The sequence below is a fragment of the Centroberyx affinis genome, unplaced genomic scaffold (assembly GCF_046629955.1).
Source record: "Centroberyx affinis isolate AG114_WGS23_722 - 3 ecotype Tasmania unplaced genomic scaffold, CSIRO-AGI_Caff_v1 ptg004474l_1, whole genome shotgun sequence".
NCBI lineage: Eukaryota > Metazoa > Chordata > Actinopteri > Beryciformes > Berycidae > Centroberyx > Centroberyx affinis.
In genome coordinates, this window is record NW_027282133.1 from 1 (window position 1) to 18,759 (window position 18,759).

Here is an 18,759-nt window from a genome sequence, read left to right on the forward strand (position 1 = left end):
CACATCCCAAACACACTACTGAATCATACTGTCCTTGCTCTCAAGACATGAACACTGGAGAAAGAACAGATTGGAGTAGTTGCCCATCAACTGACTCCTTTTCTGAAGAGAAACCAAGTGGAGAGAGAGAGAGAAGTGAGTCGGCCACTGCAGGAGAGAAAGGAGTCCTACTGGCCAGATATGCAGTGTGGGCGGGGCAGGGTGGTGGAAGGTGAGTGCTGATTGGACCGTCCTACAGCTCGTCTCTCGCCTGCTTCATCACGAAGGAGTGCAGGCTCTCCAGGTCCCGCCCTCCGTGGTGCTCGTCTCCCTGCTGGCCCGCCCTGAACATGATCAAGGTGGGATAACCTCGCACCTAAGGAAGGAGGGAAAACAACAGCAGGGTCTTATTCCATGTTTTTTTCTGTTTTAAAGCCATTTCATTCCAATCTAACATGCAAATGTAAAGAGTGCTGAACACTAAAACAACTGTAAATTTTATAATAGTTCATTATCACTCTATTCATAAGGATACTCCACTCCTAAGTGTGGATCTTGAACTCTGATGCAGCAATCTAGCAGCTTTACAGCTTCTACTGTAAACAGCTACTAACAAGTGGCTTAATGATTTACCATCAGACTTCAAAATAGCAGATGACATGAGATAGTAAGGGAAAATTCAAGAACTAACTCAGTGATAAAGACACAAACTTCAGAGTTTCTCATCACCTGACTATATGAGAGGATAGTGAAACTGAGTGCTTGGCTAAATTAAGTTGTAGACTACACTGCGTGCACAATTATTAGGCAAGTTGTATTCCTGAGGATTAATTTTATTTTTGAACAAATACAGTGTTCTCAGTCAATCCAAAATGTTAATAAACCTCAAACCTGAGTATTTAACAAAGGAAAAGTGAGTTTTGGCTTTCTCAAAACTAAACTAAACTAAAAATTTCCCATCTCACTTGTTTATTTTCATTTATTATGGAAGGCTCATGACAGTTATTGAAAAGAAGGGTGGCTATATTGGTCACTGAATATTTGTTGAAATGTCAGAAGTGTTTATTTGTAAATTTCAAGTTGTTTATTTGTTATTCTTACTCTAATAAATGAAAATAAACACGTGAGATGGGAAATTTTTAGTTTTTCATTTAGTTGCATAATAATTGTGCACACTAATAGTTGCCTAATAATTGTGCACACATAGATATTCTCCTGAGAAAGCCAAAACTCACTTTTCCTTTGTTAAATACTCAGGTTTGAGGTTTATTAACATTTTGGATTGACAGAGCACTGTATTTGTTCAAAAATAAAATTAATCCTCAGGAATACAACTTGCCTAATAATTGTGCACGCAGTGTAATTTAGCTCGTACGAGGCAGCCCAAGATCGTCAAGTCAAGACCAAGGCTGTGCATGAAATCCTTGTGACTTTCAATCATAAAACTAGTCATTAACTCACCAAACTAGGGAGGAGTGCAAGGTGGTGGAATCAGAAAAAAAACAGTTGATACCTGGAAGCAGGTCTGCTATAGTTTAAAACTTGAGGATAATCAAATGTGATTGAAGTGCGTCTTGCCAAAGACTAATTTGTAATGTGAACACTTTCCTTCCAATAACTGCAATTAAACTCCAAAAAATGTTTTAAAGCTTATGTTTAAAATCTTCTAGATAAAATCTGAATGGATGTGTGTGTGTGTGTGTGTGTGTGACATTCTTCTAGCCACAACAGTGCTAAAACATCTTTATAATTAGAGTTTGTAAAATCCAATTAAAGTATGAGGCAGTGGTATTGTTTTATTGCTATGTGATAAAACCACCATCTCAGTTTATTAATTCCTGTACGACACACTTAATCTGGAGGAAATGGAGAAACTGACAGAAGGCTATGGGAGAGGGAGAGAGAGGGACAGAGAGTGCAGCATGGTCAGTTAAGATTGTTTGTCTTTGTGTTAGTGGTGGATCAAGTCCAGATACTTACAGAGAACCTGTTGCAGAGCGTGCGCTCCACAGTACAGTCCACTTTGGCTATCTTGACGTCAGTGAGGCCGGGAAACTCCTTCTTGGAAAGGTCCTCCCATGTTGGAGCTAGGTTCTTACAGTGACCGCACCTGGAAAGCAGGATGACACAGGGAATAACGACTGTATTGTCTGACAAGTGATTGGAAGGAATGAAATGTCAGGTTTTAACTAAAATAAATTTGTAATCTTGTTGCAACTCTTTCAGCCATAATGTTTTTTTTGGTAAGATCCTATCTCTATGTAGGTTGTTAAATCACAGGCTCTTCCAAAAACACAAACAATATAGGTATTACCAAATATTACTTATATTACCTCTTCAAGTGATGTAACTAATTTAGCTTCCTCAAATGGTATAACCAATTCATCAACAGTCTTAGATAAAGCCAGGTTACAGCACAGGTTATTTAATTTGCATGCATGTTTGATCTGACCTAGGAATTAATGTAAATAATCAAAATGTTTATTCAAGATAATGATACAAGAGACAAGGCTATACTGACTATCAAGATATCACTTAATGGTTTGATAAAGGCATTACTCAAATGTTTGCCTTGAGGTGACAAACTATGGCCCAAGATAAAAGCAGCCACATAGGTGCAGGCTGTCAAAATGCAACATTACACTGAGCACACACAGAATCCTAACACTGAATCTTTCCATGAAACAGACTAACCATGTGAAAGCTGTCAACCCTTATTGATTTCAGCTATTAAATCCACTATTAAATCCCACACTCATGGGAAGGCAGATGTAAATTGAGGGGAGGAGACAAGATAAAGGATTTTCAAGCCTTGAGATCACTGAGACATTGTGCAAAACATGTCTTTATTCCAAATACAGGCTACAAGCTATCGAATTAAATGTGTTTTTGCTTTCTTAAATTGCTGTAATGGGTTGAAAAAAAAATCATGATCTTACCATGGAGCGAAGAATTTGATAAAGGTCAGGCCCTTGGCTACCTTCTCGTCGAAGTTGCTCTCTGTCAGGACCAACACACTGGACTGCAGGGAGAAGAGGAATACAGAGTTTGATATCACACTGTGCAGAATTATGATGATCTTCAATATGCTGACCTGACTAAGAGCCCTTGGGCTTGAAATTTTTGGTCCCTTTAATGCCAACATCATTTCATTAAATAAAACATATTTGTTTTCTTGTATGTGCAAAAATGTGACACCACTAAAAATCAAATATGATGTGCAGGGATATCATCAGGGAAACAAAGGCAGTAACCTGAAAAAAAAACAACTTCCCTGAAACTGCTATTGCCCTTAAATTATATCGTAAATGGGCTTTCTTCCCACTGCTACACCTCTTCTCTGTTGTATGGGGAGTTTTGATGATGTCATCGTCCACGCTGAACTGCCCATCTGAAATTCTGGCATCCAGCAGCAGGAAATAGCTTGCCTAACCATAATTGCTAGTTGAGTATTGCACAGTGGAGTGGGTGCTAAGCTCACAGATCCGTAACTACACCCAGGTAAAGATGGCTGCCACATGGTTATTTTGTGGAAACTGAATAAAAAAACAATGTGGAATGACATTTTGGCACCAACTTGGCAGATCAGATTCCTAGTTCATATACAAGTGTAGTAAATGAATACATTGATGTTCCTCTATTTTTAGAAACTGTGTGGTTGGGACAATCTGCTGTGTTGAGTTCAGTCTGATGGGCCTTCAGTGCTTGTTCAGTGATGTCTCCACTTTCAAAGCTGCTCATGTATAGCTCAGTGGGTACAGCGTGTCACAATACTGTCTGGGATAAGGATTTGATTCACACTGATTTGAGATGCTGATTTGATTCACATGCCACCCATAGTAAGAATGTATGTACTATAACGTTACTGTAACACAGTTGGATAACAGCATCTACCAAATGGCAAATGTTTAAATGTCTGGTGAGATCAGACCAAGGCAGACCTCTTCCATCAGACCTGCACAGAATAGTAGTTGAACACTGATAAATTACAAGAAGCACTTAATCTATTATATTTTACAAGTGTGATGTACATCTCAAGTCTGGCAAGAATTATATGAATCTATTTTCAAATATGTTTTGTCCATTTCTGACTGCACAAACATCTGCTCAACAGGCATTGTAGCTATCTGGAGATGTACGCTGTTAGCTTAAACATGCCATACAAATGCATACACACAGACACAAACACACACACACACACACCTCTGCATTTGATCCCAAAGTTGACACTTAACCGCAAAAGAGCCTAACTGTCTTTCTTTTGTCTTCAAAACACTTCACTGAAAATTCCTTGAAAGGGGATGTATTTGCAGTATTTGGCATTGCATGCTTGAAATAAAGAAGATAAAGTCTCAATGAATGAAATGAATGAAAGAGCACACACACTGGCACTACGCAGAAAGACACAGATACATGCATCACAATTGTGATCAGGACAACACTAAAAAGCAGGAAATAAATGGAGGGAAAGCAAGAAAACAGGAATATGCTTTAGAAATGAATACGGGGTGTGTGATATTGTTCTCTCTTGCACAAACACACACACACACACACACACACACACAAACCTACCTCTACCTCCTCTTTGGCTGGCTCATCAGTGGGGATCTCATTTGCTGCTGGATCCTCAGCTGCAGGCTCCTCAGCAGCAGCCTTCACCTGGTTGTCCACAAAGTCTTTGAATGAGTCCAGGTCTCTTTTCCCTCTGTACTGGTCTATCTGCATGAAAAGAAAAAACAAAAACAAATAAACAAGATGCGAAAACAATAAACAAAATGTGATGATATGCCAGCATAATTTTTTTTAGTTTGGGCATCTCAGTATAGTGATGTTTTGGATGACTTTGTTTTGCAGCCAAGGAATAGCAGTTCTAGAGAGGGGAAGCAACATGGCCGCCATGGTAGCACCTGGCAGGACTGAGGTAGATTGTGGCGATTGTGTTTTCCATACCTTCTTTCCGTTGTAGAAGAAGAGCAGCGTGGGATATCCCCGCACAGCGTTCTCAGAACACACCTCATAGTGCTGGGTACAGTCCACCTAGCCAATCAGAAACAAGCACGTTAAAAGCAAGTTACTTCACAGCAAATCAGGCAAAACCTGTTGTCAGAGGATCATTAACTGAAACTGGTTTGTATCAAGTTCTGAGTTGCACTTCCTATTAAGTTACCGAAACAGAGAATAGAGAAGCTCCTTTGCATTGGCTTCATCATGCTGTACTGTTTGAGATGGAACATCAAGTTAGTGAGACTCACACTTGCTTTTCACAAAGTTTAGTTCACAAAGTTCTTCAGGGCTAACTGTCCTTTCAAACAGTGTGTGTGATTAAACTACATTCAAACACTGATCATGCAAATTTGCTTAGCGAGGTGTTCCGTCTTTTATATAACCCAATATGCAAACAGGTATCTTGTCATATGATCAGTATCCTGTTCTGTCAGATAACAGGATGGCCAAGCAGGTTTTTTTTTTTTTTTAACCACAGAGGAAGTTAAATTGAAATGAGAGCAGATGGAGCACAGCTTCAGCTCTGTAAGAATAATAAACTGTTTGGTATCAGAAGGATGCTTTCTGGAAATAGGATTCAGATTTTCTGAAAGCCAACACATATTGTGCATGGGTAAAGAAAAAAGGGAAAACCACAAAAAGCCATTATTGTGACAAAGACTTTTGCGGTTCTATTGATTTTACCCATGCCACAATATTTTACAATATATATTTGCAAATGAGAAGACCACACACAGAGTGAACCCTTTTACGCTTTTACCCTTTTTAAGTGTTTACATTTTAATATCAGATTTACTCGTGTAGCTGGAAAATTATCATGAATAATTAAAAAAAATACATGATTTGCGAATATAGTACAATCATGACATGGGTAGACATTTCTGAATCCCTTTTCTGCTGTGAACATCCTAAAGGACATTGCAGTTGACATGTCTGTTATTTGTTAGATTTAATGTCCTTGAGCTCCTTTTCTCTGAAACAGCATGCAGATCTTACTGAATTTGAAATTTCTTCTTATGACCTCTATTTTTTGCCATAGCGACAGCAACATGGCCATGAAGAGGCAAATTCAGGTGAGTCAGTACAACACTTGAGAAACTGATTTTCTACAGATCAGGGCCTCATTTCCCAAAAGCATCTTAAGGCTAAGACGATCGTAGTATCCACCTGAAGAGTTTAAAGTTTATTAGGCTGTTTTTACATTATTTACTGTTATCTAATTTATTTTAATCTTATATACTTTATGTCTTTATTAGGCCTATATTTTTCCCACTAATGATCTCTGTATAAAATGGATGGGTGTGGTGAAATAGAGTGATGTGCCCCAGGAGAGGGGAACACCGAGTTATGATATTAAAAAAAAAGTCTTCAGGTGCTGGCGTGAAAGAGGAGACAAAACAAAATGGGTGGTGTCGGCAATTGCTGCAACTAGAGTGGTGACCTTTTGGAGAGGGAGCAGGGAGTGGAAAAAATAAAAGAATGTTTAATAACTTTCTGACATGCAGTGAAACCCGTCATGTAAGCTACTGTGCATCTGTTGTGGTGTACAATGATGTGCACCTGAACAGTGTGTCATTAAATCTGACAGCTGTCTTGATCAGAGGACAAAAACTATGATAAGAATCATCACTCTTAAATCTGAGGTTGTTATTAGTTTTTGCTCCAGGGCAAGTAGGCCAGGACAAATGCATACATTAACATTAAACCCAAGAACATGCTGTACGCCTGTTGCATTAAATGCAGTAACAGTTGGCTGTAAGCTTTCTACAGATAATTTAAATAATGTCTCTGTGGCGATTCAAAGCATATCGTTTCTGTTGAGTATTTCATTTTTGTTTAATAGCCTCTTTGATGTATTTGTATAATATCACATAACTTAATTAATCTGTTATTAAAAACGGAAATTATGAAAAGCCAACAAGCACTTCAACACCTTTCATACTGACAGCGTCACAGAGGTTTTAAGATACACTTAACTATGTGAATTTTCACACAACTCCCACAAACCTTTTCTCATATTCAGAAAGAACTACTCAGTCTACTCTACCTTCGACTTCTCATGTCAACATGTGAGGAAAAATCTTTGATGTGTACTATTGGAAATATAAAAATCTTTATCTACCAAAAGACAAGACTTTTTGGTCACAATTCACAACCCTCTCACATGGATTAGGGCTGATACTGCAGTTTTTACAATCTGTTTTGAGAGCGTTTTTAGCTAGCTAAAGACCCACCTTTCCTATCTTGACGTCATCAGAGTGCTCAAAGGTGGTGGCCAGCTGCTCCCAGGTCGGAGCCATGGCTTTGCAGTGGCCGCACCAAGGGGCAAAGAACTTGATGAAATGGGCACCTGAGGTAAGAGGAGGAAGAGGAGGACGTTAGAAAAAAAGACAGCAGACACAGAAATAGCTAGCAAGAGACTTAAATACATATGGAGGCAAAAAAGAACACATAATTATACATAGATACAGTATGGAGAGACAGTTAAATGTACTGCAATGTATACCAATTATTACATAGATAGCATAATTACACACAAGTGCACAATGCTGCACTAAAGTGAGGCTGAAGAGGTTTATGGGTTCAGGTTTTTGATTTGATGGAGCAAAATAAAAAGTTGATTCCACTGCAAACACAACATAGCTTGAACGAAAATATACACCTCTTATACGGAGGTTATATGCAACCAATTACGCAACATTTATTGCAGCACTGTTGCCAGGGTTTGAAGGTGGGACCTATAAACACTGCTTTAAAAATGCCTATGTCATATCCTGCCTTTTTTCGTCTCCAAACAAGAAACCATTTATTTTTCCTCTAAACCAAAACATTCAACTTCAGCAGGGCTTAAGGGCCATAATTTCAACGAGACAATTATCGTGACCAACGTTTATTTTTGCAGTCGTCGTCTGAAAATCCAGAAACGTGAGGTGACAGGAGACAAATGTTATAGAGTGGGTTTGCGCTGACTGACGTTGTGTATTGTGGCTCAGGTACGAGCGTTGAAATGAAATGTTGTGTATGTCACTCATGTAAAACAAGGCAATGAGGTGTTTCCATTCTCTAACGAGGTATCCAGAACTCAGTATGGTTGAAAACAGAAAATTTAAAATGAAGACAAAATAGAAAAAAAATATGTGTCAAGGCAAGATGCACCTGCGCAAATACACAGCATGAGTTACCCATTTATCTGCCTAAGCTAGGAGGCTCAACAGCACTCTCTCAAAGCATTATAAGCAGTGTTTTCTACTATTTCTTTACCTTTGGCAATGTGTGTCTTAAAGTTGGGTGCAGTGAGCTCATACATGCCCTGTTTGGGCTCGGGGGCTTTGGGAGGCTCCAGCTCAGTCTCTGGTTCCTGGAGGACACACAACAACAACAATATAACGTCTATCAACACCACCATACAAGAATAACACCAGTACATATCAGTCAACCAGTGTGTTGAGATAAGTGTGCACACTGGAGGACTGGTAGCTGTTTCTGGGCAGATGGACACACACACAAACACACGCACACCTATGAGTTGGGGGCTTTGGGTTGGATTGGTTTGGTTTGCAGGCTTGATAACTTACTCCTGGATATTCCTGGACACACACACATTTTTTTTGTTTATCATAGATTATTTATGTGGTCTATTACATAACTGGGGGTAGGAGTATTGAGTCAAAAAATGCATTTTGATCAAACTTTTTGCATGCACAACACTTACCGAAGGCTCCTCCTGGAGCGTCTTGAGCATCCAGGTTTCCAGAGACTGCAGATCCCTGGGCCCCTGGTACTTCACTGCCTCCTGCTCTGGCTTGAACAGCTTCAGCCTACACACACACACACACACACACACAGTATATTTGTGGAGAATTCTGGCACGGTAGAGTCAAGATTCAAGTCTAAACCCACGCATGAAAGTGTACTCAAAGTCAATGACCCATGCATGCGCACACAATCCTCTAAATTGACCCACTCAATTATATTACAATCATACTCAACAGAAACTAGTCCATTCAATCATCATTACAGACTCTGGGACTTGTTTAGTAATGTTTATAGCTGTAAAAATAGTATTTCACTCAAACATTATCCACTGACTGCTGATTCTGCAGGCATACAGTCAGTGGCAAAGGTTTACGAGGATGTAGTTAAGATACTGGTTGAAGATTCAACTAAATATATGTCACTTATCTGTCAATCAGTGACAAAGGAGACTGTCTGCTTCTATGGTGTATGAGTTCTGAGTCATTTTTAGCCTAAAAAGCTACTGCTATCTGAAAATCAATGATCAGTTAACAGGAAAAATGTGGTGCACTGCGTAGACCAGTTTCCATTAAGTGTTCTGTTCTGTTAGCTGACCTAAAAAATGAAAAAAGGTATGAATTCAACTCATGCGCGCCATTTTGCATCCACAACTGAATGAAACCAAACAGTTAATAGAATGGCTGCACTGGGGAATCCTGACATCAAGTGGATGCAAAGGATTGCTTTTGGCCTTGCAGCATAACAATGAGTGAGTGAGTGAGTGCTAGACTGAACAAGTGAGAGAATTAATAAATGAATGCTAGAGGGAAGAAAATTAACCGGGGTGAGCATTAGCCCTGCTGAGTATTGAAGTGTCTACTTACGTGGGGTAGCCCCTGACCCCGTGGACATTGGAGCAGAACTTGGTGTCCTGGACGCAGTCTACCTTCACCACATACACCGGGGGGCTTGTCCATGATGTTGTATTTGTCTGCCAGTTCATTCCATGCTGGCTGTAGCCTCTGGCAGTGGCCACACCTGGAGACAACAACAGTACAAACATCGTCAGTGTGCTACAGAAAAGGTTTACCTCTAAAACGTCAAATTTCCATAAATTGAGGAAACCACTGTACACATTGTCACCCTATTTTTGACACTTGTCAATGTTTTATCAGTGATCTGTAGTGTCCCCGGATCATGAAATATTTTCTACATGTGTGAGACAATCCCAAATGTCAATTATGCTAACAAAGCACAATGGCAAAAATTTGAGGTTTGTAGTTCTTCATGTGGAAGCAGTAAAACACCACGTCCTATACTCACGCTGTTAAATCACTGATGAATTTGTGCTTTTAAGTTCCTCATTTTCACTGATATTCATCACATTTGAGCCTGAGTGACTGTTTGCTTGCAACAGTATGTTAACAATGAGATATTTAGCAACCCTCCTGACACCTTTGATTTTACCAACTGGCCTCGCTTTCCAGTCTGACGGAGAATCCTGAGAGGAGACGGTGTACAGTGGTAACCACTGGAGGATTTCCCCTCACCCTACATCTATCCTGCATTTAGTAACATGAGAGTTTCAAAATAATTCCTCTTGGGGTTGGAGCAACAGTACAGACATACTCCAACAAACATGAGAAAAAGAAACACTTCTACAAACTTTACATCAGGAGGCCTGAATACATCTTTTACCCAAATAGACTTAGACATTAACACTGATCTTGGTTGTGGGGCTGTCATTTGATTGCAAACTCCTTCCAATTGACCACAAACATCTGTTGTTCACTTATCCCTAGAGATCAATCCATTAAGATGATACAGGGGTTGAAGCTTTGCATGCAATGGGGCCCAGGGGAAAGAGATGGGACATATGAACGTGTATAGGCTAAAATTGTTATAGCTGAGGCAATATTCCCTTCTTCAGAAAACCATGATGCGGACGATGGTCTAGTGCTGAAATGTTTGCCTAATCTTCTTCTAAAAAAAGGACCATGCAACCTACTTATATCAATATCATCCCTGTAGTTATTATTGGCGCTCAAAGCCACATGAGTTTTAATTATATGTAAAATATTGGATCTAATATTTAATCTGATTATAGCTAGCCATAGTGTTATGGCATAGTAAAGACACAATGGGGAAGATGATTCCATGTTAAGGAAAGACAGTGTCACTGACAAATGCAAAATGCAGGAATTTGAGCTGAAACCTGGTGGTGGTAAGTGCTTAGTTGCTGTAATGGGATATGCTGGGCAAGTGTAGAGAAGGCAGACAGTGCATGCATCTCTACAGTTACATAGTCCAGGGGTTCTCAAACTTTCCCATGTCAAGGACACCACAGACCTCTCTTTTGTAAAGGTTTTGTCCCAGGGACACCCCCGAGATGTGTTTTTTCTGTCTCTACTGTAAGTAAGGAGATAACAGGGGGAGGAGTTAAGCCTCTGATCAGAATAATCTTTCATATACATTCTCTCACCGTCTAATTTCTTGTGAATTAATGGTGAAACTGAACTAATCCCAATTTTGTTGGGGAATTCCTGGAACCCCCTCAAGGACCTCTGGGGGTCCCTGGACCCCAGTTTGGGAACCACTGACATAGTCAATCAGTGCTTGCCACGTAAGCGGGCACAGGCACAGGTCTGCAAACTGTGCAACAGTGGTGGATCCTCTCTGCACTTTAAATAAGCACGAGTTCTCAAAATGAATGTTAAGCAATTTAAACAGTTCATCCTTCAAAGTTCATAAACATTTAACATTCGCTAAAAAAGTTTTCCCCTAAAGTAAGCTTGCTCCCCGAGGCCTTGTGGATATTTTCAGTGTTTCAAACCATTATACAACTGGCTAACTAGTTAGCAAGCTAGCTAGCAGGCTAAGCTAACCGCACCGGCTGACCAAAGGAAAGGGGCTAGCTAGCTAACTAGCTTGCTTGCTAACTAGCCGGTCAGCTCATATCCCACTTAAAAAAACAGTGTCTACCATTTTCAGTGCATAAGAGGGCTGTTAAAGAAAGGCAGCAGTTATTGGCAATCAATTAATTCAATGTCGTCTACAAAAACTTGAAAATTGTTCACTTAACGTTACCATGGAGCGAAGAACATGACAAAGTGGGGTGCGGTGGGCACAGCATCGTTGAACATCTCCACCGTGTACGTGTGTTTAGCATGCTCATCCTCTTCTGCATCGTCGTCGCAATATACACAACTGATAAGTAACGAACAATAAATAAAACACAACATAAAAGGTGTGCAATTCAGTGCTGAGGCCATGGTGAATCCCTCCTGGTGTGTGAACAGTTACCGGCTGGTGTGTGAAGACCGACTCGCAGCTTGCACGCCCCTCCAGCAGGGCTGCGTTCAAAGGAATGTGGGCTCCGGATGGGACGCATGTAAATGCAGATTACAGGTGGAGATACAATCCGGATGATGTCGAGATCTGTGGCAGCCGGCAAGCGCTTCGCTGCTACACATCCAAACAGCACCGGACAGGCTTAAACAAGCGTCACTCTTTAAAGAAGTATGGGAGCCTGTTTGGTTAGATGTCTGAAGTAATGACTTGGCTGACAACAATACATCCAAATAATGGGAGATACATAATTATCTAGTATTACCTATGCGTTGCTAAACATCATCGTCAGCCCAGTCATTACTTAAACCTGTTTGGTTAGATGTCTGAAGTAATAACTGGCCTGATGACAATGCAAGCAAATAATAGGAGGCTCAGAAATTCAATGTGCATATTAATTAAGCTGATAAGTTATGACATTTCCCATTTTGTGCAGGTAGGCTACTATGTCACTTCCTGGTAGGATTTAAAATGTATTTTAGTGTTTCATTGTTTGCAGCATCCCATTTGGTGTCTAAAGGTAGGCTCTAAATAAAATCAGTTTCAAGTCTTGAAGCAATTGCCTGTTTAGGGAGTAGAGGCAGATATAGCAAAGTATTGTGATACTGGAAGCTGAGACAACACCTGAACTGCTGTAAGCCTATCAAATGGCAGTATATTTGAAGCTATACAAAGACAATACAAGTTTACCTTTGTCAAGCCATTAAGATATACCCACCTGTGAGCCTTATATGATGCATTGATACATATAATATCTTTAATCGTAATACATTTATTTTCATAGCACTTGTGGCATAGAAGTGCTTCTCAATCAAGACACCGAGACAAGGTTACACAAGAAAAGAAGAGGACATTGGCAAGAACAAAGACAGCCATAAGGGGAAGGGGGAGGCGTACAGTGGTGCGGGGCCCAGGTTTTATGACACTGATTCAGCCAGCCTGCACGCCTGAGGGAGGGCAAGTTTAGATTTAGGTGCAGGAATCTAAGGTTGCGCTCGGGCTCATAAAGGGGTTAAGAAGTCAAAGACATAACTGCAGAGTTACAAAAGTCCAGTCTTCAGAGATACAGATCATGAGGCATGGCAGAGACCTATCTACTAGTTAAATGGTGAAATTTGCTGATTTATTCCCCTTTCCTTAGTAGCTTTCTTGAAACACACTAGGCTTACAAGAGAAAGTTGCCCTAAATTCAGGATGGACACCCAAGGTTGTTAAATTTCAAGATTTTAGGTCACCCATTAACTCAATGACCATTTTACAGACAGGTAGATGAAAAATGTACAGGCTAGAACAATTTTTTAGGTGATAAATGTGAATTTGAACAACATTTCTTGTGTGAAATATCCCATCAAATGTTGAAGGAAAACCAAGTGAAGTCATACTAGGAAGCTCAGTGAGAGAACTGTTATGGGATATAATTTAGGAGACAGTTCTTTCAACCTCTAGTAGGGTTAAGAAAAAACAAATTGGTTGCTTATAAATGGTCCTCATCAAGTTCTGGTCAACTGCGCCTCTTTGGCAGGCAGTGCAAGTTTCCTTCACACCTTTCTGGAACAAACCTGCCCCCCTCAGAGTGCTGTGCAGCATAAATCTATTAATACATCCATGAAAAAACATGAAATATTGTGAAAAGGGACCCAAGGTTGAGAGAATACAGTGTTGGTGTTTTGCTTAATGCGGGACCACAGCTCAGATGTCACATCATTGCTGGTTTGAGTGACAGATGGACTGTTGGTTTCTACACCGATGGTCAGATATGAGTCAGAGTTACCTCTGCCTCCTCATCACTGCTGGAAATGATGCTTGAGAATGAGAACATTTTGGGAAATTATAATTAATCCAATTTATTACATTGGATAAATAGTGACTCTCGTGGGGGCTGTAGCCTGGCGTAATGGCAACACTCTGTATAAATCATGCATCCATTCCCACAGTGTGTTTGTGTGTGTCCATTCCCCAAGTAGCTAGTACCTGCTGGCTCACAGGACTGACAACTCTTTGGCAAGTCCTCTCCTCTCCTCTCCTCTCCTCTCCTTAACCAGCACAGTACTTAACCAGCATCCAGATAGAAACTTAATATTTGTATTATCTTTTTGTATTCACTTTTTATACAGTCATGATCTAAGTCTCTTCAACACACCTGAGTAATTGATTGATTCAGTGCCGTTTTAGCCTGATTCTATTCAATACATCTCTACAGTTGTTCTATATACAATGGACATGAATCCAAATGGCAACCTTTATATGCATTTCTCTTTCGATCATTCCCCCTTTTTCCTTTCATCCAGACAACAGGAAGAGTGGGAAGAGGAAAGGAAGAGGTTACAGCATGGAAACAGACAGAGGTGTCGCCCAGAGCGGCACTGTGGCACTGTATATACTGATATTCCAGACTGCAGCAGCTCAGCAGCTCTTTCATCAAACAAGTCTCCTTGAATGTCTATATGCTAAAAGTGGGTGAAAATGATCCTACCATACACTGACAGTGTCTGAAGTTGGATATGTACATTACAGGCTGAGGCGTTTATGAAGTGCACTGGATTTGGTTGGACTGTGTGTGTGTGTGTGTGTGTTTCAGTACTTTTGAGACGACCTGTGTCAGGGGATTGACTTTGCCCCGCCGTTCCCTGGACGACCATTAAAATTCCTCTGCTACGCATGCACGCACACACACACACACACACACACACACACACACACACACACACACACAATGGAGAAGCAATATACTTGTAAGAGACTCTCCTCACAGAGATAGATGATGCTACATTGACCTCAAGGTTGAGGAGGGACGATGTTCAACCTTTGGCTGTCAAAACCCGAACATCCTTTCTGTTTGAACAACTTTGTGAACTGCCTAAGCTTTTGCCGTGACCTCGCTTGTGGAGAGCAAACTGGAAAAAAACAACAAATCCAAGGAGTCAGCGTACACATGCCACAGGCGCATAGCATCTTTATTGGTATTGAGTTAAACCTTGTGATATAACGAGAAACTGATGGAACTGTGCAATGGTTAATGAATTTAACGCCTGAATGTTCCTTGAATTGTGGGATGGGACCAAACCCCCTCATGTGGGTCTGCACATGAGAAATATAGCAATATGTTTCCATGTGCCTGGGCCCCAGGACAAGAAACTAATGTTCTCATGTTGGCCTTGGGCTGAGAAAGTTCAACACCCTCTGCTCTAACATATAGCATGATTTGCCACTGACTGAATGTACGCATTGAGTGACGACTCCTTGAACTTTTTAATTTCACATCAAAGCTATTTTTTGGTCGTGACAGATCTGATGGAACTCCAGCGCTGAGTCAGTCCGCTGTGCTGACATTTTCACTCTTTGGCTGAAGGTGTCGGCAGCGCCAGGACTCCCACCCACTAGTGTTTATTTGAGCTATCATATCAAAAAACGGCCTTGACGTGCACTCGCGACCCAAAGCTGCTCGCCACCCTATCGCATTCCCGCCGCGTCTTGCTCGGGGAAACAAAAATGCCTTTATAGTTAATTGGAGGTGAAAAATGATATATGAGATTATTTTCCTTGACTTTCACACATGATAAATAACATCTACGCACGGACCCGACTCTCCCCAGGGGGCTCTATTGTTACCATGGCGAGCCAATAACCACACATCACTATTTAATCTCAACATGTCATATAGCTGTGGTAAATATGACTAAATTGCAGCTGACACATTTTACATTCGCCTCATGAAGTGGAGGCCACATAGTTGTGGGTGTCTACTGGTTACCCATTGTTGATGGCCAGGCACCTTGCCAGGCCAGCTATAGTATGGTGTAATAGGAAAAAAGAAAGATTAATGGACCCTGGGGACCTGAGGACATTCTGTTTATTTTCTTAATTGCCTGAAGCCAGTGGCGGAGAGTGCATGAGTCGGCAGGTGGTATACAGAGTGAGAGTGAGAACAGAGAGACAGTGAATGAGAGAGAGGAGCGGTGTGTGTGTGTGTGTGTTCAGAGGGAAGGTTCATGCTATACTTAGATATTGTTCTAGCCCACTAAGTTTGGAGAGTGAGCAATAACTCAAGGCAAGGCGCTAAGGCTTTCTTTATGAGGTGCCTCTATGGTCTACCCTAAAAGTACATTTCCTGAGTGAAGAAATGTTACTACTCAGAAGAAAATACATTGTTTTTGTAGCAGACTGGGGTCAAATAGTATTTGCAAATGATTCTTAGCAGTTGTCAAAGGACACTTCAAGTAATGTCAAGGCCATAGAGAAGACTGTCAAATACTTTCCTATGATAGACTCTCTAGACCTCTAGAGTCCTCTAGACTCTCTGGGCTCATTGTATTGTCATTACAGCAAACTCTACAGATCTGGTAACCCAAGCAGGTTAAAACAAAAACTGTGTATTATTACCAAGTACTATTTGAACCCATGTCTGTTTGGTAATGATAAGATAAAATCTTGAAAAAAAGAGTAGTACAGGTGTGTTAGGGCATTAAGGCATTTTGACTCTAAGGTCTTCGTCTGGCAAAAAAACATTTTTTTTTGCACTGGATAGCATAATAAAGTATTCAGAAACAAGCTCTAATTCAGTGTGAGGCAATCGTTTTTTTGTTGTTTTTTTTACCACTTTTCCTGATAAAATGTTGCCCATGGTGGACGTATCTACTCTCTCAGTCCATGGTCACTGGTGAACATGTTCAACTTAAAGCATTTTTAATTTGATCACCCTCAAAACAAAATAAACGGCTGAAGCAAATGCCCATTCACCTCCCTAACAGCTGCGGACCGCATCTCACAAACAGTATCCGTTTCAATTTGGACTCCGCATCTTGAGACTGCCAAGGTACGCCCCGCCGAAACCTTTAAGAGGGCTCTCTGGAACCTTTCCGAGGCTATTTCTGACCATCTCTAATTCTGTCATGTGAACATATGGAAATGACCATGTTGGACGCCGCTTTTCTCTGTAAAAATGCTTTCAGCTACAACCCGAGTGCCGTCTTCCCACAATTGAGCGTAATGCAAACCAAAGCCAGACACATGTCCGCTAGGAACACAGAGACTCATCACAGTATCATATCCGGGACACGGATGTGACCAACGGAGGGGAACCAATGTCATTTGCAGACGGCCTACCAGAGCTGCTACAACAGGCACCTGTCTTGGGAAAAGGCAGCGGGGAAAAGGGCTCTCCCACATGATCGGAACACTCCCAGAAAAAAACATTAAACGCTGGGAAACCGCCACGTCTTTTCATCTGGGCGGCTGAAAGAGCGAGAGAGAGCGAGAGAGAGAGAGAGAGAGAGAGAGAGAGAGAGAGAGAGAGAGAGAGGGAATAAGGGAGTGTGAGAGAGGAGGGAGGGAGAGGAAGAAAGAGAGGAGAGAATCATAGCAGCAAAATTCATAACAGCTTGCCAAAACGATGATTGAGTCAATTTATGTCTCTCTCAGTGAATTGTGAATTAAAGTTTACTATGAGTTGTGCAGACTTTTTTTGCATTATTATCTGTTCATGTCTGTATTCTTAGTTAGATAGGTTATATACTGTATGAATGTATATTCTCTTCCTCATGCAATTTTAATGCATTTTACCAATGCCAATAAAGCACCTTTTGCATTGAATTGAGTTGAAGGAAGGAGACATTTATAGATGAGGAATGGAGAGAAAAAGAAAGAAAGAAAGGGGATGAGGGAGAGAGAGTGCACACGTGAGAGGTGGAGAGAGATAAATAATTGTAATCTTTAAGGAAAAATAAGGAAATAAGGGAGTGAGAAAGAGATAGAGGGAGAGAGAAAGGGGAGACAAAGAGGGTGAGAGAGAGAGGGAGGAGGGATATGAGAGATGGTTGTGGCGGAGGTAGATTGCCATGACAACCCCGCTGTATCCCAAGTGTTTTTATGTTCTACCTCTCTCTGCTGGATCCGGACAGATGACTAAAGCCGCGCCAGGTCTCCTGAGGTATCTATTGGAATTACCATCATTTTCCACAAGGCCTGTGTAGTTACAGGGTCAGCTGTATTCCCGCTGGTGGAAACTCCACGTAGAAGCAGTAAACAGGTTGCATATTGACAGGTGCGGCTGGATATCGCTGTTGTTCGACGGAAACCAAAGGTACCTTGTTCAGGAAGGATGAAAAGACGGCTTATTTTCTCATGGATGCCTATGTAAACTTCAAATTATGCAGAAGGTTTACAGTATAACAGGTTTCAAGGGCGCAATGGTCATGAAACTGAATCAGCACATAAACGGTCCTGTAAATGTTAAATTCAAGAAAGAAAAAGCAAACAGTTGCAGATAAGTGTTTTTTTCACAACGGCAGCAATATGTGGATTACATAACACAGACTTCAGTGGTTACATGTTAGGTTATATGAGGTTTAAATTCTAATAATGAATGGCTAGTAAGCCCAACGCACTGTCAATAACAGAAAATGGAAAAATATGCATACACAATAGAGTAATAAATGAGAGACAGACACCATATTATAATCGCTGAATTATGTGTCCTGTACAGTTTGGTGAGAGCTTATTCCAGACAGATTTCTAAATGACAAGTGAGCTGATTTTGAACTATTTGTGGCACAGATCTGTAAGTTTTATTTTCCATCTAGTGGATCCTTATCAGGATATGGCAGGCAGCCTAAGTGAGGTTGAAGTTAAAACCTTGGGCAATAAATGAAGCTCACATTAATTGAAGAGGTCCCATCTTCCTTGCCTGGGTGACCG

At 40.8% G+C, this 18,759-nt stretch overlaps 1 protein-coding gene across 1 annotated transcript; it reads right to left on the reverse strand.

Annotated features, from left to right (window-relative positions):
* Positions 1 to 10: 10 nt before the first annotated feature.
* Positions 11 to 12,034, reverse strand: LOC139665165 (thioredoxin domain-containing protein 5-like). The gene is given in 11 exon segments (XM_071544146.1): positions 11 to 355; positions 1,960 to 2,089; positions 2,919 to 3,001; positions 4,558 to 4,698; positions 4,930 to 5,016; positions 7,218 to 7,333; positions 8,245 to 8,341; positions 8,696 to 8,801; positions 9,603 to 9,685; positions 9,687 to 9,756; positions 11,806 to 12,034. Coding segments are annotated over 11 exon segments (1,221 nt in total). The 5' UTR covers positions 11,991 to 12,034; the 3' UTR covers positions 11 to 232.
* Between the last annotated feature and the right edge of the window lie 6,725 nt (positions 12,035 to 18,759).